Source organism: Syngnathus leptorhynchus, chromosome 20 (genome assembly GCF_054491065.1).
Source record: "Syngnathus leptorhynchus isolate UIUO chromosome 20, UIUO_Slep, whole genome shotgun sequence".
NCBI classification, from domain to species: domain Eukaryota; kingdom Metazoa; phylum Chordata; class Actinopteri; order Syngnathiformes; family Syngnathidae; genus Syngnathus; species Syngnathus leptorhynchus.
Genome location: NC_141214.1, coordinates 2193933 through 2221383, shown reverse-complemented (window position 1 = coordinate 2221383; position 27451 = coordinate 2193933). Strand labels below are relative to the sequence as shown.

Genomic DNA, 27451 nt, shown 5'->3' with positions numbered 1-27451 from the left:
ATTCTATTTTTATCGCTAACATCAACCAGCTCGCTGCTAGGGGACTTTCATATCAATGGACTGTGCGCTCCGCATTCATGCCTTAGCGACGAGACTAACAGTGTATCGCTATGTCCAGATGAAGGCCACCGCCGGTGGAGAGAACGCCCTGAAGTCACATGTGACGATAAAGTATACTGTACTGACTCTTTAATTTATTCATTTCAAAACAAGAAAACGACTTTTAAACGTAAGCTATCATTATTAAAGGAAAATGAAGAAACTCAAGTGGCCGCGAAACCTCGTGAAATGATGAAATTTCTGCGATAAAATAATTAATTTACGCATTTTTGAAAACCCGCGATACAGCGAAGCCGCGATAGTTGAAGCCGCGAAGTAGGAGGGATTACTGTATGTACATGTATATGTATCACCATTACCAACACTTCTGCGAGTCCGTGAAGGCAACACAAGTGGAATGCAGGGGGCGTGGCTACAGGGCACCTATCAGTCGTCATCTCCGTGGGGTGTCATGTTTACGTGGAAAATAATATGGCCGCCGACTGCCAACAAGGAGGCAACCCTTGAGAGAATGCGATCGGCGGCCAACTGGAAGCCGGCACGGTCCCCACACACTACACCACCGGTGCAGATACACGACCCGTGAGTCCTTCTCCGTTTTGTTTTAGCTACGGTGACCATGGAAGACGCGGAGCGCCAAAAGAAACTCGAGACCGGCAAAGCTAAGGTATGAGTCCTCCCATGATGCCAAGCAGCAATCATAACTCTCTTTAAGAAACGCTGATGAATGTCAACATTGCTGACAAGTTTGTGTTTTTGCTAACTGCTCCTTGTTGTGATCTGTCAGCTGTTACGCCTCCCCCTGCCCTGTTCCCCCCTTTGCAGCTGTCACTAACGTGCGTCCCTGACAGCCTAACCGCTGCTAGCTCGTTACATAGTAGAAGCCCTATGTCATCCTGCATGAGAAACTCCTTTGTTTGTTTAAAAGTGGCGATGGATTGCTTCATGTCTGCATGTTCGGCCAGTAAGTAGAGGCTTTCCGACGCTTCCTCTGTTGGGAGGTTGGCAGGCAGGTGTAACAGGATTTACAGGACACATATCCCCTCATGCCAGACTGTGCTGCCTTTGCTGTGTTAGGTAGCACCCTTGCAAATTAGGTCACTAATATATAAATACCGCAATAAACGTGTTGCGTTATAGTCATTGGTATGTACATTCAATTCCAATTAGCCTTGCTTCTTATTTTTCTTGGAACTCCCAAATCAATCACTGTAACAAATATCGACGCTACCGTGCCCTCCAAAAGTATTGTAACAGAAATTCCTTTGCATTATGATTCCCGATCAAAACAAATCAAACAAAGATTCAAAATGTCAGCTTTTATTTCATGGTATTTACTGTGTGTTTACAATAAAATGCTGCTTTCAAATATTGATGTAAATATGTCCAGACACTATATGTTGCTCCACCTACGTGGTTAGTGCGTGCCCAGATGGAGAAACTCCAACACAAAATGCAGACTCCATGTGCCCGCCTCCATCCCTCATAACCTCAACACCAGCTCTGCCAAGTAGGACAGTTGTTAAGCAGCTCATCCGAAGCCTAAAGTTTCCCTGACTGCACACTATCGCCATGTAGATTTGAGTCCATCAAATTAGGTGTAGCGGTAACTCAAGCGAGCGGCATTAGCTTCATGTGCCACCAAATACATGATGAAGTTGACCTGATAATTTTCCACCTTTAGAAGTAGTATCAGACTGTGTTGCCAGAAAATGCTGGCATTTTCTCACTAATTTCGCTTGTGATGATGTATAAATCCGCCCATTCAATATATTAAAATGGCACAAACATAATTGGGGAGTGGATAGTCAACCAGAGAAATGCACGTGGGGTCAACGTTAAACACGTCTGCCAGCAGGCAATTGAAATTGACACGTCAGAGATTGTAAAGTGAGTGAGCATTTTTAGACATCAGCAAGTTTCATGTCAGTTTAAGCTGATCGTTGACATGGTTTGAAGTGTAATCCTTTAGTCGGGATTAGCACCTGCTGGCAGAGCAAAAGACGTGCGGTGCTTGTTAAATGGATGCCCTGAGCACGGACAATGACATGTTTCGATTGACTTTACCCAAATTGTGCAGAAAAAGGGTAAGTTCATTTGGTTTTGATGGGATAAACTAAAAAAAAAACCAAAAAACCCAACATGTCCGTGACATCTGTGTTTCTTTTCACAGCTGGCTGAGTACCGTCAACGCAAAGCTCACGCGGATTCGCAGAGGAAGAAGAAGAAAAAGAAGCCTGAAGAGGACTCGCAGGGAAGCACGGAGCCCGATCGCGTGACGGGCAGGGAGGACGACTCGGCCGCTGGCCGACATGGAGCACGGGAAGCAAATAACGAGGCATCACCCGCCGCAGAGCTGAGCTTCTCCAAGACGCTACGCAGTGGGGAGACTGTCGTACACAATCAAACATACACTATAGAGGTATTTGATTCTTGTGTATTATTAGTATTTTGCAGCAATAGTGGTTGCCCTATTGTTGCAAAACTGTTTGTATTTATGCTTTTCCATCGCCAATATCTTTGCTGTCAACATATTTTGTGTCGCTATTATGCGCTATCCCAGAACCTCATGTTTCACGTTTGATGTCCACAAAAGCAGCGGTTGCCGTGGAAACAGACGGTCTTCTGCCTGACTGAGTCCCGCGGCCTTTCAGCACTTTTTAATCACAATTTACGGCCAATTTAGTCATGCATTTGTCTGCAATCTGTTATTTTCTCCCTCCATTGTCTTGCGTTGTTGGCTCATTTGCATCCCACTTTTTTCATGTGTACAAATGTAAACGTCTTGTGTTGCAGCCCGAGAGCGAAGTTTCAACAACGGGAGAAGATTATTCCTCTGAGGTAAGTTTGTGTCTTTCAGATAAACTAAGCTCTGATACTTTTTGGACCTCTTAAGTGAAACTGGATCTTTGTTAGGAATTCAAAGTATCTTTTTCCCACTTTCCCCTCGGATGGATGTACTATCAGCCCTTTTTTCCCCATCAAAGAGACTTGCAAAATGTCTGCAATTTTAAGCAGCTCTCATCCGAGCGATTGTCTCCTCTTTGGCTGACACTTTGTGAATTAGCAGGTCAACGGCTGCCGTGAGATGATGGCCAATCTAATGACGTCTTCCGCCGGGGATTTTATTTGGGTACGGTAATCTGATCAAGCGGCTCTGCTCACGAGCCCTGATGGCCGCAACCGCCGCCTGCCGCTGCTGACTGTCCATTCGCTTAACATATTAAGACCCCCCCCCCCCCCCCCTCGCAACCCCACCCACCCCATAGTATTGACTTTGTACTAACTCTGTACTAACTCTTTATTCTTGTACATGGTTCTTTTGGTGCTGTTGACACACCTCAAGGTTGCAGTGACCCATGACAGCACATTTTCTTTTTGCTTGGATAATGGAGGTGCTGATCAATACAGCTGATGCGGCAAAGTGAAAGCCGAGACGTGTGATAGGGTTCTTTGAGAAATGTGTCAAGGTGTCGGCTAGTGACATACCGAGCAGTCTTTAATGTCGGTGTGTCTTCTTTTAAAGCCTCCTGCCGCAACGCTTGGGTTTTCACTAACAGGCCCTCCTCTGTCTCCTTCTCGTACGTCTCGCAGAAAACTCCACATGCTCTAATAGCTCTTACTTGTTCAGGAAGAGGGAGTGCGAGAGGTGACGAAGGCAGGCGGACTGGAGGATGTCGAGGAGGCGCTTGCAGCCAAGACGCGAGCAGTGGAGGAGCTGAGTCAGGAGCTTGAAGAAATACGGGCTGCATTTGGAACGGAAGGTGTACAGAAGGTAAATATCTAATCAGTCTGAAACATATGATGGGATGTGGATTACGTTACGGGGTGAACAATATGCACAATCATTGACACCATCGTCATCGTGCCCCCCCCCCCCCCCCCCCCCCGCCCCACAGCTGCAGGACTTTGAGGCCGCCTTGAAGCAGAGAGATGGCATCATCACCCAGCTCACCGCTAACCTCCAGCAAGCGCGTGAGGAGAAAGATGAGATTATGAAGGAGTTCCTGGCGCTGACGGAGCAGAGCCAAAAACTGCAGCTTCAGTTCCAGCAGGTGGGAGTTGTATTCTGCATGATTCTCTTCGGCATTATCTGGATGATGACAGAGTGGTTTTTAACAGCTACAGGCCGGCGAGACCCTGCGGAACACCAGCCATAGCAGCACGGCTGCGGACCTTCTTCAGGCCAGGCAACAGCTGGCGCAGTACCAGCTGCAACTGGACGAGGCCAACGTCCAAGCGAGAAAGAACCAGGAGAAGAGCGATGGGCAAATGGACCTTATCAATCAGCTCCAGCTCAAAATCAGCGACATGGAATTGGTGCGTTCCATGACGTGACTTCACATATTCAAAGTGATTCCTTTCATTCCTCAAATGGCGGCCATTTTCTTTCAATTTGGGGTCTAAAAGAAGTTGCCGTCTGTTGAGGAATTACGGTGTATGTAATGAGTGGCCACTGTTGCTTTTGTATGTCTAACGCTTGAAACTCTTATTGTAGTCTGGGAGAAGATCACAGGAGTCATTCACACAAAGGCTAAACGAGAAGGATGTGCTCATAGCCGAGAAAGAAAAGGTCATCGTCAATCAAGATCAGTCTCTTGCTGAACTGAGAGCAGCAGAAGAGACTCTCGCCACCACACTGAAGGAGAAGAATCTGCTGCTATCAGAGCAGACGGCGTCCTTGAACCTCTTCCGAGAGGAAATCGCCATTTTGGGACAGTCGGCGAATGACATTCAGGCATCGGATGAGAAGGACCTGATTATAGCGGAGCAAGAGCGAGTCATTTCCGAGCGAGATTGTTCCCTCGGCCGGCTGGAGGAGGAGCTGGAGTCGTCACGGCAAAGCCTGCGCGGCCTCCAGCAGCGAATGGCCGCGAAGGAAAGTGAGCTAGAAAAATGCCAGGGCGACCTGCAGAACACCAAGCGTGCTTTAGAAAGCAGTAAAGGCGAAATGGAGAATTGTAAATCACACCTTGAGAAAGCGCGAGGTGACCTACAAAGCTGTCAAAGTGAGCTGGCCAACTCCCGGCAGAGGGAGAGAACGTCCTCGGATGAGATTAAGCAGCTCATGGCAACGGTGGAGGATCTGCAGAGGCGTTGTCACCGGGACAGTTTATCAGAGGGTGACGCCGTCCAAAGAATGCGGGAGGATAACGCCCGGAAGCTGGACCTTCTCAGGGCCGAACTGGACGAGATGTATGGTCAACAGATTGTCTCCATGAAGCAAGAGCTCAACCTGCAGAACGCGGCACGTATGGAGCAAGTCGCGGCGCAGCACCAGGCGGAGACGGAGCGACATAAAGCAGAAGTGGAGCGGCATCGTGCTGAGGTAGAACTTCTAAAAGAACAAAACTCCACCATCAAGAAAACACTTGGTGTTAAGATTCAGGAGCTTCAAGCAACGTTAGCAGATTCCACAAATGAATTCAACCGAGAAAAGGCCAACCTCCAGACTGAGCTCCAGAGCCTCCGCGGCGATCTCCGTTCAGCGAGAGAGAAAGCCGAGCTGGTGTCCAATAGTCTGATCTCTCAGGAGAGCCAACAAGACGAGATGCGGCGCCTGTTGGAGACCGCCGACGACCTACGGAGCCGCTTGGCCGCCGCTGCGGAGGCGGCGCTGGAGGCTGAGGCCCAGCACGAGTCGGAGACGACCAACTACAAGATCAAGCTGGAGATGATGGAACGGGAGAAAGACGCCGTGCTGGGCCGCATGGCCGAGTCGCAGGAGGCCGAGCTGGACAGGCTTCGAACCCATTTGCTGTTCAGTCACGAGGAGGAACTCGGGCTTCTTCGGCAGGAGCTCCGTCGAGAGAGCTTCCTCAACGCCGAGAACCTCCTTAATGAAGCTGGCATCAAACACCAAAAATCTCTGGATGATCTCCGCCTCACCTACGAACACCAGCTACATTTGTTGCAAAACGAGAAAGTTGCCTTTTCCAACGAACGAGAAGAGCTCTTGCACCAAATCCTCGGCCTAAAGGAAGATCTCAAGATGGCCTTGCACAGCTCCAAAGCTGACGAGCTTGTGCGGCAGCTGCAAGAGCTCCAAGTGGAGCTTGAAGATCTGCGGAAGGGAGGAGAGCAGCGACTCAAGCTGGAGAGCGAAATGCAAACGTTGCTGGAGAAGACCGAGGTTCTTCAAGGCAAGGAGCAAAGCTGGGAGAGCAAATGGAAGGAGCAGCAGCTGGAAAATGACGCCAAAACGGCAGAAATGGAGACGCTTGTCGCCCAGCTGAGGGAGGAGATCGAAAAGCAACGCAGCACGTTCTCCTTTGCCGAAAAGAATTTCGAAGTCAACTACCAGGAGCTGAAGGACGAGTACTCCTGCCTTATTGAGTCTAAGACACGACTTGAGGAGAAGACACTGAAAGAAGCGCTCGAATTCCAGGCCAAAATTGCTGCTCTGGAGGGCGAAAATGTCAAAAGGTGTGCGGAGGCTGCGGGAGAAGAAATGGCGAAACTCGAAGAGAAGCTCAACGTTACAGTGAACGAAAAAGAAACCCTCGCGGGTAGGCTTTCCCAAGTCACAGAGCAACTCGTAGTCTCAGAGAGTAAAATTGGACAGTTGAAAAAAGAGCTGGATGAGGTTCAAATAAAAGGTGAGGACAAGAATGAGATTCGCTCCCTACGAGAAGAGGTCAACGCTCTCCGGTCGGTACTGAAGGCGGCGGAAGCTGAGCGAGATAGCGCCCGACAAACCGTGGAGCTCCACAGGCTCTCCCGGCCATCCCACGTCCAGCACTCGGGGGAGCGACCCGCCGAAGAACGAGCCCCGGCGCAGAAGCCCGCCACTGGCGCCTCGGGCTCCAACCGGCGCAAGAGGCGTCAGAGGTTGAAGCAGGAGCGCCGAGCGGGCGGCGGTGGCCCCTCAGAGGCTGCCAGGCAGAGGGAGGAGGAGGAGGAAGAGGAGGAGGAGGAAGAAGCCAAAGCTACAAGTGCGGCAGAACGAGAGATGCAGACGGAGAGCCAGGTCGGCGGCGATGAGGCGGACGGCTGCCGGGGAGACGACACTCGCAAACAGGTAGCCTTTTTCCTCCCAACCTGATAATAAACGACCTTTCCAGAAATAATCTTTTCCACTTACTCCCGCTACGCCGTGCGAGAAAAAAAAACACTCAGCTGCTCATCTAACGGCGGCACTTGAGCGCCGTAACGGCTCTCTAGTTGCTGAGCGAGAGAGACGCTTGTAGCTGCGAGTTACACAACAGACTTTGTTTTTATGTTCGCCAGGCTCGATAAGTGCGACGCATGCTACCGGAGGAAAAATGATCAAAAAGAGCATCCGCACCATTCATATCGGACTACTTATCATCATAGTCAAATCTGAGGTGCACTTGTCTTATGGAACACATTTGAAGACAGATGCTACCTGTTGCTTTTCAATATCAACTGGACATTAAAACCCAGGATTATTTTTTATTTATTTTATTTTATTTAGTGCGTAACCGAGGTGAGTCTTTGCGTGTATGTCATACGTGGCGGCAAAATCTATTCCAGCAACAAAAGCGCCATTGAAATGGTCAAACACCTCCAGCATCAAAGCCATCGCATAATTGCCCAAGCAGGATGAATTAGAACTAATGCATAAATCACAGCGAGTGGAGCCCTTGCTTTATGTTTACCGCCCGGCTAATTGGCTTGTTCCTGAACTCTGTCGTTGAAGTGGAATTAGTCGCATGATTACCGTCATTGATTTATCACCAGATATGAGCAAAACTGCATCATTGAATTACAGGCGGTTGGCAAAAAGCAAAAACAAAATGTGATTAATTCATATCAATATTTGCTTTCCACTGTTTTTATGAACTCTTGATTTGAATACATTGTTGATGTTTTAAGGATGAGCGCAAGCTGCACTTGGAAGCGCAGCGCATCAGCCTGACTCACATCCACGCTGCTCAGCTGGAGCTGTTGAAAGAGGAGGCGGACAATCAGAAGCATGACGTTGACCAAGGTCAGCTAATGGTTTGCTTGTGTAATAACGAGAGCCAATCTTTTACAGAAGAAATATCTTGCTGACGTACGTTCCAGAAACACTCATAATGGATGAAAATCGAAATGAAATACTTTTTTAGAAATTGTAACTCCCCTCTCCGCCTGCTTTACCTCGCTCAGATTCGGACGAGGTCCAAAGGCTGAAGGCGGAGGCGGTGGAGAAACATCGCCACCTAGAGGAGACTCACCGGTTAGAGATGGAGCGCCTCCAAGCTCAATACCAGAGAAGCCTCGCCGAGATGGAGGAGCGCTTCAACGCCGAGATCGCCATGCTACGGTGGCAACTACAGGAGTTGACAGGCTCGCAAGCTCAAGATAGGTGAGGTCGAAGCAAAAAAAAAAAAAATAAAAATAAAAAAATAAAAATCGATTAATCGTTCAGCGCCATTGTTTAATTTAAAAATGTCCAGATCCACCTTCCTATAGTCATGGAAGCACTCATTCACATCTAACATTACACTTATTCTTTTTTCTAGTGGGCCACAGTCCAGCCGAGAGCGCGTCGAGGAGCACCAAGAGGAACTGAAGGTTTGACTTCCTCTCTTGAAATCAGCCTTGTCACATCATTATATAGCGTGATTGGTGCACTTGCGCTTGGAGAGCCTGACAGTCTGAGTGGACGCGAGGGGAAGCGGTAGCAGCCTTTAGGGCTCAACGTGTCCTAAATATCCCCTGCCCCTACATTACCACCCTCCTTCTTTGCTCCAGACTCAGCAGGATGAATTGTCCTATATCGAATGATTAAAAGGCTGGCAAGTTACATCATTCGCCTCCATTGCCAATGGAGCGCGAGTCGCCCTCTCACTTTGTCGCTCTCTTGCCGTCCTCATAACTTTGAGACTTCCCCGACCAACGTTAGGAATTCATCACAAGACCGGGGAACAACATAGCGTATTGATCCCAGAGCAGAAGGGCGGGTTTGTTATTTTCTACATTACGACACGCTTCACACTTTGTTCTCACTTCTTCAGGACCTCACCGAGGAGCAACTGTCCCGGTGGGCGTCGGACTCCCGCTCGGGCTTGAGCGCCAAGCTGCAGGCGCTGAGGAGGGCGCTGTACAACGAGTACGTCCAAGAAGTGGCAGCACTGGAGAAGCAGCACCGCGTCGAGCTGACGAGCTTGCAGCAACAACTGGAGAGCGAGAGGAAAGAAGAGAGACAAGATATTGACGACGGAGGGGCCTCCGTCTGCTCCGAGAGCGCCGGTGTTGCTGGGCAGGGCGAGCTGCAAGGGAAGCTGAGTGTGGAGGAGGAAGTCGCCAAGGTAGCCAGAGGCTGCGTCACACTGTATTTGTTTTCAGCAAAGACGTGCTATCACAAATAAGAGGATCTCTGACATCAACGCGTTGTCTTCAGGCTATCGTCCAGATGTCGGTGGAGTGTGCGCAGCAGACGGAGCTGGCCCGGATCAATAAACTCGCCTGCCAGGCCAGCGCCGCCGTGCAGACCCAGTCGAACGGCGAGGAGAGCCCGGAGAAGAACGCGGCTGTGTCGATGGGCGCGTGGCTGAAAGAAGAGAGGGAACGTCTGGAGAAGGAGCTGAGTGACAGGAACACTGAGATCCGGACGCTTCGGGAGAAGTTGCGGCGAGCTGAATTGGGAGCAGAGGTGAAGGTGAGTGTTACACACTGTTACCCAAAACTGCATTTGCCTGAAAAATTCACTTATTGTTTCCGAATCTACATATTTAATCTAATATATACAGAGCCACCCCATCTTGGCTATTGGTGGCGGACAGTGAAAACTCTGAGATGGTTTTGACATCAGCATTACTATTTACTCTCCAGCTGGCGGTGCTGCTGTGATGTTTTAGTTCACCCGCAGCTGCATCCCAGCTGCACCTGTTGCCATGGCAGCACAATGAAACTAGTGTCTCTTTGCACTCCAAAGAGAGTCCAACTTCGTCTGTGTCATCAGGCTCGTTTTTTTTTTTTTTTCCCCCGTTTGCGTCGCCGACAGTACCACTGTTGGGGCTCAGCGATGACGGGACTGCTTTCTCTTTTCTCCTTTTTTCCCATGCAGCCACTGCAGACGAAAGAAGATTGGGCAGAAAAAGTTGAGGAAGAGGAAGATGAAGTTGACTCCATCGACAACGAAAGGTGGTGATTAGTGGCAATTAAAAGCTACTTTTATCAAAAAGAAAATGTTTTTTATTTGTAAGTGAATCATGAACTTTGCCTTCAGAGTGATCCTGCGGCAGGCTAACGAGAGGCTCAGTGGCGTGTTGGCCGACGTGCTGAAGACCACGGCGGCGGCAGAAGAAACAATAGGCCTCCACATGCAAAGTCTGCGGGCGAACGCTTCGGCACCGTCGTCCACACCGCACGTCACAGGCATGTAAACAACTACTACACTTACTCAAACTGCATTTTTTTTCCCCCAGCATGTGCCAAAAGGTCACTCGCGATAACACCACCTTGCACAACAATGTGAAATAATCCATATCTCTTCTCACACTAGGTCAATCTGCCAAGTCTGGCGACAGCCTCCACCTGGGGGAGGACGAGGAGCACCTGATGGGCATCGGCGCTCGCCTCCAGACGGCCTTGGAGAAGATGCTGATGGTGATCACTGACACCACCAACCAGGTAGAAAAAGGCTGTGTACTTTTATACCCACAACTGAGGTTATTAGTTTTCTCAGTCTGGAGGTGACTGCAGAATGGGAGCTTTCAACAAAGTTGTCTAGAAAAGGCCCCTCCCCACTGCCATTCCCAGCGGTCGCCCTTAGAAACGAGCTGTATTTACATGGCGCCTTTGTCCCAACCGGCAGACAACCTATCATAGTCCAGCTGGGTGAAAGACCCCCCGCCCCCATGCCGTGCGCCCCTCTGACTGGATTTTAACTAGGCCATTGAGCTTGTTACTGTAAGCGAGTGCACGGCGGCGCATCCCCGTGGCTGAAATTCATGCGTTACTCACGCTTGGATGCCGTTTGTCTTGGTGATCTAAAAATAGCTTGTAGCGATCCAAGTTCAAGCCAGGCGTCACTGTTGTTCAGCATCTTTCCGCTTTGGCTTCGGGCAAAGCATTCTTTTGAATATTATTTTTTTTTTTTTTAAAGTCAAATTTACAACGTTTGCATATGTTCTGACACCCAGTAGCCTAATGGAAATCATCAGAAGGATGACAATCCAAAAAAATAAAGTCCATGGTCAGATCTTACTTGTAACGTCCCTTCCCCAAATGTAAATAGAGGTGAAAACAACTCGCAGTATATAAGGCAAAGCGTCTGTTTTTGTTAAGTATTTTCCTGGCAAGAGGAAAGTGTTTTAAGTATGACAGCATGTCACCCAGTTAGTTGATGTGTTGGAACTTCTTAATAATTCTGCGTGCGAGTGAATCCGGTTTGACGACTTCGTTGCTGGGAGGGTGTGCGTGCGTGCGTGTGTTTGTTGTCTCGGGCTTATTATTTGTGCGCAGTGTAGTGGGATAGGGAGTGGTGTCAATGTGTGTGTGTGTGTGTGTGTGTGTGTGTGTGTGTGTGTGTGTGTGTGTGTGTGTGTGTGTGTGTGTGTGTGTGTGTGTGTGTGTGTGTGTGTGTGTGTGTGTGTGTGTGTGTGTGTGTGTGTGTGTGTGTGTGTGTGTGTGTGTGTGTGTGTGTGTGTGTGTGTGTGTGTGTGTGTGTGTGTGTGTGTGTGTGTGTGTGTGTGTGTGTGTGTGTGTGTGTGTGTGTGTGTGTGTGTGTGTGTGTGTGTGTGTGTGTGTGTGTGTGTGTGTGTGTGTGTGTGTGTGTGTGTGTGTGTGTGTGTGTGTGTGTGTGTGTGTGTGTGTGTGTGTGTGTGTGTGTGTGTGTGTGTGTGTGTGTGTGTGTGTGTGTGTGTGTGTGTGTGTGTGTGTGTGTGTGTGTGTGTGTGTGTGTGTGTGTGTGTGTGTGTGTGTGTGTGTGTGTGTGTGTGTGTGTGTGTGTGTGTGCGTGTGCGTGTGTGTGCGGGTGGGAGAGATCCATTTGCTACTCTACCTGGTTTACCCGGTGGTGTTGGGAAAAGAAGCCACACCTCCCGTGCCCTCATTCCCTCCCTCCCGCCCTCCCTTTCTCCCTCCTTGGTTTCACTGAGCACAATTCTTCAGCCCAGTGCAGTGAATGAACCGCAATGGGGGAAAACCAGCCATGGAAGTTTTGGAATTGAGTTTCTTTGCGTGGAATACAGGAAGGAAACCTGGCCTGGTAAGTGCTCCAGCCCCGGTGAGTGGAGAGCGGCGGGAATGACGGGCAAAGTCTGCAAGGACCTCGGTCATGTCACGTCACCCTCGCCTGTACTGAGCAATTAAAAGCCCTCGGGAAAAAAGCTTGTTGTTGCTACGGCGATATAGCTCTGTTTGGGAGAGGGGGATGCGATCTGGGCTTCTGCACTGTAAAAAGAAGGTCAGCAGGATCACGATCAAGTGGACCCCGTAGCGCCGAGTACTCGTTACCTCCCGGCGGCCGCGTTCAGGAATGCCGCTCAAGTTGATGGAATCGGGATGACGAGCCCCGTTTGGACTTTTCTTCTTCACCGCTCGCTGCGGTCGGACCTGTTTACCTGCTCAACCGATCCGCCGACGCGTTAAGCGTTGCCATGGCGAGCCTTCTCCGCTGATCCAAGAAAAGCCATCAACGGCTGGGCAGGCATGGATTCCCACCGCTCCTTCTGGAATTCCAGGATGCAGAACAGCGCGTGGGTCGAAGGGGAGGACCAGGACGTGTACGAGGTGGAATCTCGGATCCCCCTCCCGCGGCCTTTCCCCCTCTACAGCACCTTGACGGAGAAGAATGCCGTCTTAGTGCAGACGCAAATCTCGCACGTCAATCATCGCTCAAATGGTCACCTGCTTAAAGTTATCTCCAGAATCTCTCTGCCCACACCTCCCTATACAGTAAGTTTACACCTCATGCATGGCATGAGAAGCGCTGATGAATATTTCACCACCCGCAGCTTCATTTCTGCACGAGATGAATTAAATATCAATGGAGAACCGTGGTGGGTTTCAGGAAAGCAAAATGTTTCATCCTCACGGCCTTATTAAGATGTCGGCTGGAATAATCATTTGTGGTTCTGTTTTTGTTGTGCAAGTTTTTAAAATGGGCGAGGCTGCCTTTTACTTTTGTACTCCAGTACACTTCAGCCTGTGTTCTTTTTTTTGTCTTCAGTCCAGAAATTCAATCTGTATAAGCCTTCTCCTTTTTTTATTTAAATTTTTTTTGCCACAGTCTTTTTTTTTTTTTTACATCTCTGACTACCAGGATTGTGTGACTTCCACGTGACACTGTCACTACTTCCTGCTTTGCATAATGTCGCAGAAAGACCTTTGAACTCCAGAGGTACGCAAATGTTTTGGCGAGTCATCGGGGAATGGCAACGAAGCACAACTTGCCTTACGTCACAATTCTCGTGTCCCAACTGTGAAGTGGAGAAAATATAATACTACTGTTTGTGTCATCTGCTGCGGAACATTGATCACCATGTAAACAACAAGGATTTTCCATTTTAAATATTCAACAGGTTAACATGAGTTAATTAATGATTGAACAAGGAAATGTTAAACACACCTCACACCACAGGTAATAGAAGAATCAGGCCTTTGCTGACTTGGAGATGAAAAATGCCCAACACTCTGAGTGGAACAATAATATATGTTTTATTTGTTTTTTTTTGTGGTCACCTCTCAGCTCGAACATGCCCACATCACCCAGACGGAGCTCATGCGCGAGTCCTTCCGCCACAACCAGGAGATCAGCGAGCTCCTGCAGAAGCAGGAGGAGCTGCAGGAGCGCCTCGCCGAGGAGGCCCGAGCACGCGAGCAACTGGCCCTCGAGCTACACCGGGCCGAGGGTGAGCATCTGCGCATTTTTTTTTTTTTTTTTACAATTGTTAGGGTGGGTGATGGGGTATCACTTAGCTGGATTGCCGAGGCCATCAATGTCAGAGACAGCCGGTCCTGCCTTCACTTGCGCGCGCACACCGAACAACACCAACGCTAACATTGAGCTCAACTGTATCAAGTACAGAGCAGCGTTTCGCAAGCTTTTGGAAACACACGGTGATGGTGAGACTTCTATGCTTTTATCATTATTATTATTTTTGAATGATAACGTTATTCAGTTGCAGAAATCCAATATTTAGGAGCAAATATCAAACTTTTTGGCTAAGTGACAGTCAAATAAGTATGTTGTGTTGTACCGTGCTGTGTTCCAATGTTGTCACAATGTCTCGACATGATAGGAAAAAAAAATAGCCACGACATGTGAGTGGTGTATCCTGGAGAAGAACCCTCCTTAGGCAAACTCATCACAATGTCCTGCACAGGTGCCTAAAAAAAAGACAACACGTGGGATATTTACCATGCAACAGCGCTGAATCCACACGAGCCGCCATTTTTAGAGCGACTAAATGCAATTTCGTGATATTGAATTGTTGTTATTCTTGGAGGAAAGCACTCGCTCGTCTGTGTCGGCATCCCCCGAATGGCATCCCAGAGCGAAATGCTTACTGACCTGTGGCCAAGCTGCGACGTTATGAAGCATTTCATTGTATTTGCAACTCAGTCTTGTTTCACATGTCGAGCAAAATGGGTCAGGCGTGCGTGCTCGCGTCAATTATGCAGCGGGAATGCGTTTGTGCTTGCTGGTAACCTTGAAGTTTGTTTGTGTTTTTCTTTCTTTTGTATCAACTCGCGCAGGTCTGATTGACGGCTACACGGGCGAGCGGGCTGCCCTGGATGAGCAGCTACGTCAGAAGGAGGAGCTCCAGCTGAGCTTGGAGCAGGAGCTGCAGGTAGATAGTGATGCCAAGTTTTGAATGACGCTGCATCAGTGAAGTTGAAATAATTTAAATGAGATTACGTCGCGTGTGAGGGGTAACCCCTTTTTTTTTTTTTTTTTTTTTTTTTTTAATGCAGGTTACTGGGAGCCGACTGCAAGAGTTGGAGCAGGAGAGGCTTCAAATGCAGGAGGAGCGTGAGCTGGTTTCCCGGCAACAAGACGCCATGCGAGAAACCGCCAGCACCCGTGAGCTTTGTACGTATCCCAGAAGACCTTTCACCAACTGTCCATTTTTTTTAAAAAAATCTTAACATTGCTTAAATTGTTCAGCATTGAATTTTTGCACCTCTTGTTATGAAAAAGGTGTCCCATGAGAATATTTAGTCTTTTGAAAGGTGAGTATTCTCCACCTTTTAGAACATGGGGCAATTTAAGAAAACGGCTTCCTTTCATGCTATGTGCTTCGTCATCCCGCGAGAACTAGTACTTAACACCCGAATGATGAAACACAAAAAAAAGAAAACTGCCGCATCCCTGTTTTTCTGCCATCTTCTTCTTCTGAGATGTTGCTGTTGGCGACACAAAAAGCAAAGCATGTTCAACTCGTGTGCTTTCTTATCCTCCTGTAGGCCTAGTTGAAGCTGCAATGGTTGCAGCACCTGAAGCAGGTGTGTCCACTTTGAGCATGGCTCAGCTCCTCTCCCTCTATAATTGTCTAACCGATGAGATCCGTAACCCTAAGCCAATTTACGTATCTGACTTACTCAAAACTCGTGCTTGCTCTTGGGTTTACGATCACAATCACTAACCTTTTGCTTTACTTTTTTTTTTTTTTTTTTTTTTTTTTTTTTTGCTTTTCACTAAACTTGCCCAGCATCTTGGATTGAGTAATAGAGCATGATGGAATGAAAGCAATGCCAGTCTGCTAATCATCAATCATCAGTACTTTTTTTTTTTTAGTGATTATTATCTGCACTAGTAAGATGATTGCAATTTCCCCTCCTCCCCTCCTGTCGATGCTTCCTGGGCATGGAAATTGTAATGTTATGGTCTGTCACTCACACACTTGTCCTACCTTGTCACTGCTAATCCCGCGGCGGGTGGGCTTTTGATCTTGGGTGAACCAATGAGGACGGAACCATCCTCATGGTGGTAGCGGAACGAGAATCGTCTTCCTGGTGGTGGTGGCGGCAACTGGTCATTTTGGAAAAGTGAATGGGATGTTTGTCTGAGGATAACCCAACATCTGGATTAGGCCTAAACCTATCAAATATCCACTGTGAAGGTTTAAGTCGCTAACAGTGAGGCCATTATAGCCTTTACCAGAAGCATGAAAAAAAACAAGTGAAAATTTAACTCTTCAGTAGCCTCAGCATCCTTTTCATCACCAAAATCGATTTATCATCAATTCAAATGAATGTCCACGCACTAACACGTGCGTGCCCGTTCAGATCTCCTGGAGGAGACGGAAAAGCTGATGAAGGAGAAGGTGGAGGTGCAGCGCCAGGCGGAGAAGGAGAGCGCCGACCTGATGAAGCAGGTGAAGACCCTGGAGGCCGAGCTGGAGGAGCAGGTCAACCGGGTGATTGAGCTGGAGCACGGCCGGAAGACCGAGACCAGAGACCTCCAGCAGCAGATCCAGGCACTGGAGAAGCAGCTGGACAAGAACCGGCGCTTCCTTGATGTAAGCTTGGTCTCATTTTCGATATCACAAAAACTGGCATTTGACACGGGGTGTGTAGACTTTTTATATTCGCTGTACGTATGAAGACTGTTTTATGAAAGTATCTTCTTCACACTTACTTGTTTCTAGGAGCAAGCAGTGGATCGGGAACACGAGCGTGACGTCTTCCAAAATGAGATCCAGCTTCTGGAACAGCAGCTGAAGAACCAGCAGAGGTCTCCCAGCGGCTCGGAGCAAAGAAGCCAACAGGTAACGAAAGTAGGGAAAGGCGGTGTTTTTGGCATATACGACACCACAATAGATTTAGCCTAGCTTGTAATCCTCCACACTTCTTTGCTGTAACTATAGTAAGACTTCTTTGTTTTCAACTTTTTGTATGACTTGCATGGAAGGGTTGAATCATCTTCTCTAACATTATTTGTGCTTCCAACTCACAGGGAGTGACCCCGGTGGTGACGTCTTACTAATTTGTTTATTTTTTTTAAATACCTGGAATAGTTTCCATCGCTTCCTTGACTTCCTCCTCATTGCGTCACCTCTCTCTCTCTCTTTTTTTGTGTTTGCCTTGGTGCTCTGTGCTCCTTGACGCTTCTCCCACCTCCTCTCTCCCTGGTCTTTGCAGGTGGATGGAGTGTTCTTAAAGGTACTGGCTTCTAGTCGCTAAATGTGTGTGTGTCCCCCCCCCCCCCCCCCCCAACACCCTGAAGACCGTTGCGTGCAGGGGTGGGCAAACAAGGGCCCGGGCTGTTTGTTAAGTCAGACCATTGAGCATTTATTTACATCATGGAGAGTTGTAACTGTTGCATTTATGTCGCCCAAAAATTTTGATTAGAATTTATGTTCATTCATTTATTTGTATTCATTGATGTCTAGTCAATGAAATAAAATATAATATAATACTATATACCCCACAAGCAACAAAAGTTTGTCCACCCTTGCTCACGTGCAATCAAAATTCCCAGCCCCTCCCTTTGCTTTCTGCATTTTTAGGGTGTCTTCCCCTCCTTGCTCTTCTTCCTTCTCCTCCTCCAGGTGGATCCCCTGTTTAATGATTGTGTGGTTTGTCAACCTTGGATGAAAGCTTTCTCTCCTTCTCCCTGCACTTCTTTTCTCCCAATCCACCCTCCCTCCTTCCTTTCTCAGGTGGATCAGCTGACCTCCAAGCTAGCTGTGTATGTGCCGGCTACACCGTGTAGCAATTGGCATCCTTAAGCGAGTCTTTTCAACGTCTCTTTCTTGCTTTTTTTTTTTTTTTTTCTTCCTTCCTTTTTTGCACTAACCAGGTGGAGCAGCTGACCTCCCAGTTAAAGGAGAAGGCGGACTGCTGCAGCGAGCTGCTGCTGGGCTCGGAGCAGCTGCATCGCGAGCTGGCTGAGCGCGACCAGGAGATTGACAAGCTGGAGAGCCGCGTCCGCGAGCTGGAGCAGGCCCTGCTGGCCAGCGCAGAGTCCCTGGAGAAGGTTAGGAACACGGGAGGGTGGGGGTGTGAGAGCGCGCCGCATTATATGCTGAGGGAGCTTGGCGATGGGGGCTGACTTTAAGGGGTGGGAGGGGCTGAACAGAAGAGAGAACAATGTGTGGGCTGTTCCGATACAGACAATGTTTGTAAATGAACCACGACTGAATGCAGTGCGTGCTCTTCCCACATTCCAATACTTTTTTCTTGACCCTAATCAGGCGCTATAGAAGAAAAATGAATTCTAATGCAGTCAGTAAAAAATATCCATTAAAATGAATGTGTTCCATACGTGTTTTATTTTGTGTCAAAGGACGAACAAAAGACGCATCATGCATCCGTCACTGAGGCGAAGGACTCCACGCTGGAGGTTCAGTTGCAGACCGAAAGAGAAGCATTGGAGCGGAAAGAGAAGGAGGTAGTGTACCTTTCTGGTGCTCTCGCTTGGGATCATCGCTGTCTGTCATCCTAAGGTTGGCCATCATCATTTTCAGATCTGTCACCTGGAGGAGCAGCTGGAGCAATTCCGGGAGGAGCTGGAGAACAAGAACGAGGAGATGCAGCAGCTCCACATGCAACTGGAGATTCAGCGCAAGGAGATCAGCAGCCAGCAACAGTTCCTAGAAACCAGGGAGAGCATGCTCCAGGTAACCTGCCAGCAAATGTCTTTGGTTTGCAATGCACCATTAAAAGTCATTTTAGGACAACGGCATCTTCCAGTAGACTCTGGGGTGGTGTGCTTCTCAAAACTATTGTCACAATCTATCTCGTAAAGTGACCGACAGAACATTTAAACAGGTCCAGATTTGATAGTTGGGAAATAGAAAATAGGCTAGAACAGAATGGAAAACGGACCAGTTCCCATATCTACCAGATGGCGCCTTCAACCTCATCAGACTGACTCTGGACTGGCTTATTTTTGTCGTGGCATGTTCATTCCATCACGTTATAATCTCTTGACTCTTGAAGGTGATGGAGGAGAAGGACAGGGCAATAGCACTTCTTAATGAACAGAACACTAAGCTCCAACACATGGAGAAAACGTCTGGCAACAAGGTAACAAGCCATGTCTATGCACGCACAAAACGGAATGTGCCAGCCTGTTCGGTGTGTGCATAGCTTCATGGTCGTGTGTGGTGTTTCTCATTTTTTGGTGGCATCCATTTTGTGGTCTTGTGTTTGTCTTGGTAAGTAAATCCATGTGCTCGTTGTGTGGCGACTCATTCAAACTCTTGAGTTTCCGTGTGAAATGAACGCTTCATCCACGGGTGGGCTTGAGGGCAGCATTTCATTCTTTAACAAACAAATGATGTGAATATGAGGTCAAATCCAAATATGTCAAATAGTTTATTTTAAGACTGTCAAATGTCAGAGCAGTTCTAAATCCTCCAAGTGCTTGGGATATACTTAGCCCACCCCTGGTGTCATCTAAAATGAGTTCCAAAAATATCTTTGTAAAGCGGAGACTCAAATGTTTCTTGCAAAAGAGGTGAAGCAGATGGTAACATTTGTTTTGTATTTGTTGTACTCATATTTCTTGGCTCACCTTTTCAGGGAATTGATAAGCGGGATGCGCTGATCAATGACCTGGAGTCGCAGGTGGAGTGCCTGCGCAGCGAGCAGGAACGTCTCAAGCGCAAGAGCGAGGAGGAGCTGGAGCAGCTAAACGCAGTCATCGACAAACTCCAGCAGGAGCTGGTCCACATGGAGCGCAAAGAAGATGACGAGGCCCACGTGGGTAAGGAGTACGATTACGACGAGCTGAAGCAGAAGATGGACCTCGTCTCCGGAGAGTTCCACGCCCTCAAAGCGGAGCACGGCGAACTGTTGGAGACGCACCGGCGCTTGAAGGAGAGCACAGAGAAATCAGAGGACCTCACGGAGACCCTGAGGCAGAAAACCGCCGACCTCATGGTGGCGCAGGCCCAAGTGCGAGCTCTGGAGAAGAGCGCCACAACCAGCGTGGATGAGCTCCGTCTCCGCGTCCACGAGCTGGAGGACAAAGCCGGCAAGAAAGATGCCGAGCTGAGCAGCTGTCGAATGCACGCCGAAGAGCTCCAGGGCAAAGTGTCCACCCTGGAGGAGCATTTAAGGGAGAAAATTGCCGCGGCGTTGGTCAGCCAAGCCACCCTAGGCGCTCTTCAGCAGCAGCAGCAGGCTTCCAAAGACCATCAGGGTGACAAGGTGGGCCACCTGCACCAGAAGCTTGATGAGCTTGAAGCCAGTTTAAGTGGCATCCAGAAGAACCACGAGCTTCGGGAACAGCTGCTCTCCAGATCGAAGGAGGCTCAGTACGAGAAGAGGCTGGCGGCGCTCCTGGATCTCCTGAGACGGATGACGGGCGGAAAGCATCCTAGAACGTCTGCAGCTGTGGAGGTAAAAAACGTTTAGATAAGCTACCGTGCACACGTTGGCCTCGGACAGTTTCATTTGAAAAATTGAAACGTGTTTGTAAAATGACATGTTAAGAACCTAGACATATATCCATGACAACCCCTCTGTCTGTTTGTAGCAGGCCTCAGCTGGTGACCAAGCGCTCTCGTCGGAACTTCAACAGGCCGGAGATGAAGCCTCGGCTGCCAAAAAACAGCTGGACCACCATATGGAGCTATGCCAGCAGCTCCGGGAGGAACTCAAAGTAACCAGTCCGTTTTTTTGGGGTCTTCTCTAAGGGGAACATTTAGTAACACTTTACCTTGTCTCTCTCTTAGGACAAAACGGAAACAATCGAAAAACTTAAGGAGCAGCTTGAGGGGGTACACTTCATCTAAATTGTCATGTTTGTACCCCATGAAAATAGCAGCTCACTAATTATCCGCCCCCCAGGTATCTTCTGGAGGAGAAAAGGAGACGCAGGCACTCCAAGAAGAGCTGACGAGGACCCAGAAGGAGGCAGCGCTCGCCAAAGAGGAGCTGAACAGCTGCAAGGAGAAGCTGGAGAAGCTGCAGGAGCTTCTGCAGGTATTGATAAAGCAGTAGATGACAAAAACTATTCAAGTATGACATGTAAATGTATTGTTTGTTTGTTTTTTTCCCCAAAGGAGCGGGAACTGACCATCGCTCAACTTAAAGAAGACCTTTTACAAGTAAGTACCAAGTTAATCATCAACTTCATTGGGAGAGAAGTTTAAACGATATATATTGTTTTTAAATTAATTACCTATTGCTACTAGATATTCAGATTTGTATTATCTGTCCAGGTGAAAGCCGAAGAGGACAAAGCAGACAGGACAAACCTTCTCATGGAGCTCCAAGAGGTCCGAAGACACGCCGACTCCACCAAAGACGAACTCGACAGCTACAAATCCCACAATGAGAAACTCCAGGAGGACATTCAAGTGCGGGAGGTCTCTATTTCTAAACTCAAGGAGGAGCTCCAGGAGTTGCAAAAGAACATAGATGCCACCAAAGAAGAGGTTTGCAGCTACAAATCCAACAATGAGAAACTCCAAGAGGATGTCCAGCTCCGTGAGGTCTCCCTTTTGAAGCTGAAAGAGGAGCTCCAGGATGCCCTGATGAACGTGGACACCACCAAAGAAATAGATAATTACAAATCCCTCAATGAGAAGCTCCAGGATGACGCTCAAGTGCGTGAAGAGTCTATTAGTCGACTAGAAGAAGAGCTCCAAGAGTTCCAAAAGAACATTGATACCACCAAAGAAGAACTCAACAGTTACAAATCCCACAATGAGAAGCTCCAGGAGGATATCCAGCTCCGTGAGGTCACCATTTCAAAGCTCAAAGAGGAGCTCCAGGATGTCCAGAAGAATGTGGACTCCACCAACGAAGAAGTGAGCAGCTACAAATCCAACAATGAGAAGCTTCAGGAGGACATTAAGGAGTGCGAAGTCTCCATTTCGAATCTCAAAGAACAACTTGAGGAGGTTCAAAAGAATTTGGACTCCACCAAAGAAGAACTGAACAGTTACAAATCCCACAATGAGAATCTTAAGGAGGACGTTCAAGTGCGTGAGGTCACTATTTCTAAACTAGAAGTGGAGCTCCAAGAGGTCCAAGAGAACATGGACTCCACTCAAGAGCTGACAAGTTACAAATCCCAAAATGAAAAGCTTCAGGAAGACATTCAAGTGCATGAGGTCTCCATTTTTAAACTCAATGAAGACCTCCAGGAGGTCCAAAAGAACTTGAATTTGACCAAAGAAGAACTCAACAGTTACAAATCCCACAATGAGAAGCTACAAGAAGAGATTCAGCTGCGGGACGTCAACATTTTAAAGCTCAAAGAGGAATTCCAAGAGGTCCAAATGAACGCGGACTCTACCCAAGAACTGAGAAACTCCAAATCCCACAATGAGGAGATCCAGCTACGCGAGGCCTCCATTTTGAAGCTGAAAGAGGAGCTCCAGGAAGTGAAGAAGATTGCCGACACCACCAAAGACGATCTGAGTAGTTCCAAATCCCTCAATGAGAAGCTCCAGGAGGAAATCAAGCTCCACGAGGTCTCCATTTCCCAGTTGAAAAATGAAGTCCGGGACACAAAAGCGGCCCTGACGAAGGCTGGCAACTCGGTCTCGACCTCTCCTTCCCCTGCTGCGTCCCCTCAGCCTTTCTCCTCTACTTCTTCCACCTCCCAGCCCAAGAAGAAAGCGAGCAGCAAGCAGCCCCTCACCAGAGGGAGCAAAGACAAGACGTCTCTTTCCAGGAAAAGCTCCGCGCCCTCTAGAAGTCCCGAGCCGTCCGCGGCGGACGCTTCCACGCAGACGGACGCCAGCGAGGAGCTGGAGGAGGTGATGGGAGAGTTCCGGGAGAAGGTGGTCCAAATGCAGGAGCTGCACGCGGCCGAAATCCTGGACATGGAGGCGCGGCACATCTCGGAAAGTGACGGGCTGCGACGTGACGCGCACAACCTGGAGGACGAGTGCAAGGCGCTCAAGACCGTCATCGACAAGCTGCGCGTTGCCGAGGTGAGCCATCAAATCCATTTTCGTCATTTCAATGAATTGAAATGCCCTTCCAGCCCCCACATTTCCAAAATTATATAAACATCTTTTAGAAATTCTTACGAAGCTCTGTTTTTAGGTCCCATCATCGAGACAAGATGTGCTGCTGTCACAATTCAAAGATGGCTACACCAGTGGTAAGTTCAATATTGATGCTACCAATAAACAGTCGGCAATGATTCGAGCCGTGCATCTTTCCAGTGAAATACAATTTCACACATATCTTATTGGTCTAGTTATGATCCTTTTGTTCCTCGTTGCAGACAGCAGCTCCGACTACAGCCAGAGGACCGGGTATGACCTTCCTAGTGGACTTCAGCAGGAGTTTCGGGTGACACCCGAAGGTGCCAGAAGAGAGGCGGACGATCCAGTGTTGCCTGATAGGATCAAGGTAAAGGCAGACTTTAGAATTCTTCTGGAAATGAGTGTTCTTGAAACCCTAAGTGAAGTTTGAAAGCCTGTTTCTCCCTGCAGTCGTTGCTGCGTGAGGTGCACAAGGAGGGCATGGAGGTTCTCTCGCTGTCAGAGCTTCCCGTTTCTGAAAACGAACCCGGCGGCCAGTTGAACCTGCAGGTTTGGCTTAAAGAGAGAGATGCCCTACTGGCTACGGTGGAGTCCCTCAAAGGCCTCATCGCTCACATGCAGACCACTCAGGTTTTTGTTGAGTTATCACTCATAGTTGAAGTTGACGGTACTGACACAAAATAGAATCAAACATGAAACATTTGTGTCCTGCTAGATGTCGGGCGACTCGGCAGATTGGCGCGCTGAGCTTTTGGAAGCAGTGCGCCGGGTGTTTGTAAGAGAGCGTAGCGTGCTCAAGAACGCCCTCTACAGCCACTTAGAGCTGGTGGACACAAGCGACGCTGTCATCCACCTCAACCAGTTGGAGAGCAGACTGGCCGAGCAGGTGACAGTAATTTCACTGTCATTGAATATGACATGTTGTATTTGGAAATATTGTATTTTCTTTTTCTTCTTATCAATCCATCCGTGTCCAGGATGCTCAGCACAGAGAAGCCATGGGCTCCCTCCACGCCGCTGACCGGTCCAGTCTCATCGCTGAGATCCAGCAGCTCCGAAATCGGACGGCGCGCCCGCATCAAGGTGAGGCTCTTCAAAATGAGCTATGACACGACATAGAAATCGAAAGACACACGAAAGGGAAAAGGTACATTGATTCCCTCCTCCAGGTGCTCCACCTGCTACGCTTTTGGGCGCGACGGAGCATCGTGGAGGAGGCGACGCCGACGGACCACCGCGGGTCGACAGGCTGCTGATGGAGGAGCTGAAGGGAGAACTATCGCAGAGCAAGCTAGAGCTGGAGACCACGCTCATTTCTCAGCACAAGCACCTTAAAGAACTGGATGCCCTCAGGTTACATTGGACACAACGGGAAAATGCAACGAAATGTGTGTCGTGTATGATTTAGCACGTTGTCACTCCATACAGGGCCGAGGTATCGAAGAAAGTCTCAGAAGTGGACGCGCTGAATGAGCAGCTGTTGGAGGAAAGCCGGAAAGGCCGTGAGCTTCAGTGGGCCGCGGAGAAGGAGCGGTGTCGCGCCGAGAGGAACCAGGAGAACGCTCGAGAACAACTGGAGGTAAGACCTCGCCAGCCCTCAGAGGCACAACACCAACTGACTTTGACTTTGTTTCCAAGGATTTGAACCTGGCTTTGGAGGAGCAAAAGAGACAAGCGGAGCAGCTGACGTCCAACTTGGAGCAGGAGCGCCAGGCCTCCTCCAGCTTCTGCCAGCAGGCTGAGCGGGAGAAGCTGAGCTTGCAAAGGCGGCTCCAGGAGCTACAAGTGCAGCTGGAGACGGAGCGAGCCAAGGCGCGCGAGATGAGCTCCGCGCTGGGAACAAAGAGGGAGCTTCGGGGAAGTGGAGCCCAAGTCAGCCAGGAGGAGAACCTTCTGGAAGGACTGCACCAAGAGTTGGATGACAAGCAGGCACAGGTAGCTGTGTGAGGGCCATTTTTGTTAGTCTTGTCTGGTTTTATGGGCATGCTAAACATTTACAACTAATAAAAGATCCTCTCTCAAATGAAGAAAATGTTCTGTGAAAATGTTTTCTAGTTGGTGCAACTCCTCACCCAAATGGAGGCTGAGAAGCTGGAAGTGTTGAGAAAGGACGAGGAGCTGACTCTGGCAGACCTTAAATCCAAGCAAAGCAACAAAGCTCTGCTGGATGCCCTGGCACAGCTGGAGAACCTGAAAGCACGGCTGTCGGAGACGCGGGACCTGCTTGAGAGAGAGGAGGCGAGGAGGAGGAGCCTGGAGGAGGACAAGGAGCGGCTGGAGGAGCGGTTGGCTCGGGATGGCGGCGGCGGGCAGGACACGCCGCCCGGGCCGCACCACCACCAGGGCCCTTGGCGCACGACAGACACTGTCTTGGGTAAACTGCACCTCATCGATTCCAAGGTCCGCAGCATGGCGAGCAAGGCCACTTCTGAGATCACCGGCGAAGAGCTGTTGGTGCTCCAGTCCAGTGTTGATGATGTCATCAACATGCTGCAGCAATCGCCAGCTCTCCCATCTATCCCTGAGGTGAGTGTGGAATAAAATCAAAACGCAAACATAACAATACAAAAATAATTCTCCTCACAGAATGCAAGATAGCTGTATAATGATGTTCACCCGCTCTTTAGAACTCCGCCCAGTTGGCGGGAGGGTCCTCCTCCCTGACAGAGCGTCTGCTTCGGCAGAATGCCGAGTTGACTGGCTTCGTGGGCCGGCTGACGGAGGAGAAGAATGACCTGAGGAACCATTTGCTGCGCCTGGAAGAAGAACTCCGCTGCTACCGGCACACAGGCGACGATGTGAGTACCAATTTATTTATTGTAAAAAAAAAAAAGTATTCCTTCAAAAAATCTACAATATAGCAGTGGTAGTAATCGTATTCGTCACCCTTTCACAGTCCAGCGGGAGGAGAGGCGCGTCTGGGCCGGGTTCTGCCGACATGCTGCTGCTCTCTCAGGAGAAGGAGACGTGGCGTCGGGAGAAGGTCCGCTTAGAGAAAGCCCTACATCAAGCCCTCGCTCAGGTGGCCCGGCTCCGAGGGGAGATCAGGACCCAGACGCTGAGGGAGATAACCGGACCCGATGCAGACAACACTGCGCTCAAGGTCGGGAGGAAATATCATTTTTTCTTAAAGATAACACACATCGCATTCAAATGAAGTGTTGAAAGAGCAACTTTGTATCCTCGCTTGTGCCCGTGCAGAGGATGTACGGCAGGTACCTGCGCTCGGAGAGCTTCCGGAAGGCTCTCATCTACCAGAAGAAGTACCTGCTGCTGCTGCTGGGCAGCTTCCAGGAGTGCGAGGAAGCCACGCTCGCTCTGCTCTACAGGATGGGCGGTCGGCCCTCGGACGGGCTCGCCGGCGCCGTCCGAGGGCAGCGCAGCCGAGGGCTCATGCGCTTCCGCTCGGCCGTGCGCGTCTCCATCGCCCTCTCCAGGTGAGTCGGCAGAGAGAAAATAAGTTAGAGGAGTTTTGACTGAACTTGCCCATTTTTTTTTGTGTACCAGAATGCGTTTCCTGGTCAAGCGCTGGCACAAAACGACAGGCATGAGCAACACGACCTCCTTCGGCGTCCAGAAAAGTGAAACCACGCAAATGATTGGTAAATAAATCCTACCATGCTAATTGCTAAAAATGCTCATCCTAATTAGGCACGGGCGACCTCCTCTCAAATGTATTTTTAATTAGTCAACTTGAGTTTTGTTGTTCTTCAGGCACCGATTACCTCCACCCGGGCGTGGACGTGTACCGGGACCGAGGAGGGGGCTCAAGCAGAGGACGCAGCGGGCGGGAATCCCCCAGGTCACCCATCTCCTCCGCACAGCACAGGTAGGCTGAGATTCAGGAGCCTCCACCAAGGCTTAACAACAGGAACTTGTAATGATTCATTTTTTGCATCTAAGGTTTCATGCGGCCGGAGACCCCGGGATGCTCACGTGCGCCCACCTGCAGAGCTACGACCCCGACCGAGCCCTCACCGATTACATCTCGAGACTGGAGGCCCTGCAAAGGAGGCTGGGGAGCGTCACGTCAGGTTCTCATCACTCACGACATGGCACATTTTGCAACGAAATCCCTCCTCTAAAATATCTTATTTCTTCTTCTGCAGGTGCGTCGTCGTCGCTCGCTCCATTACATTTCGGCTTGAGAAGATAAGACGCCGAAAAAAAAAAAACAAGTTGCCTTTACCGATGCGAACTGTTGTCTTTCCACATGGACCAAAACACTATTTTCAAAATCGCCGTGCGACAGGTTTGCGTCTCGTTTTTTTTGTCGCCGTGCCACTTGAATGATATGTAATTTAATTCAACAACAAATGGTGTACATTTTGTTTGTGGATAATTTAAAAAGATTTTTGAGATTAATTTATGTTTGCGTGGGTGATGGTTGCGAGGAAGGGGCTTAACTGGATTCTTCTACACACGTTTTCTGTCGAGGCCTGAAGACATTTGTAGAGAGCGTATTTTTATAGAGGCTTTTCTGGCTATTTTGTCAAAAACTAAAATAAAGGAAAAGATATGAGTGTGGA

General features: G+C 49.1%; 1 protein-coding gene across 6 annotated transcripts; it reads left to right on the top strand.

The window, feature by feature from the left end:
• The first annotated feature begins 513 nt into the window (after positions 1-513).
• akap9 (A kinase (PRKA) anchor protein 9) lies at positions 514-27449 on the top strand. 6 transcript variants are annotated; one of them, XM_085939943.1, is made up of 48 exons: positions 514-727; positions 2234-2482; positions 2857-2901; positions 3131-3193; positions 3692-3835; positions 3960-4115; positions 4183-4380; positions 4559-7081; positions 7900-8014; positions 8176-8374; positions 8532-8583; positions 9027-9320; positions 9413-9670; positions 10079-10155; positions 10241-10389; positions 10517-10644; positions 13706-13868; positions 14716-14810; positions 14935-15052; positions 15427-15465; positions 16249-16481; positions 16611-16730; positions 17765-17941; positions 18251-18355; positions 18432-18584; positions 18907-18993; positions 19492-20313; positions 20450-20575; positions 20649-20693; positions 20764-20898; positions 20979-21023; positions 21138-22862; positions 22978-23035; positions 23162-23289; positions 23373-23552; positions 23638-23808; positions 23900-24005; positions 24092-24275; positions 24351-24501; positions 24561-24857; positions 24978-25448; positions 25550-25720; positions 25819-26025; positions 26124-26359; positions 26430-26524; positions 26637-26751; positions 26826-26956; positions 27032-27449. In XM_085939943.1, exons 1-48 carry the CDS (start codon positions 680-682, stop codon positions 27076-27078), a joined length of 11634 nt encoding a protein of 3877 aa, XP_085796069.1. In that variant the 5' UTR covers positions 514-679; the 3' UTR covers positions 27079-27449. The 6 variants fall into 6 exon arrangements, with proteins under 6 accessions (XP_085796069.1, XP_085796070.1, XP_085796068.1 ...); XM_085939944.1 differs by having other exon boundaries at positions 3128-3193; positions 20453-20575; XM_085939942.1 differs by having other exon boundaries at positions 3128-3193.
• Positions 27450-27451: the final 2 nt, after the last annotated feature.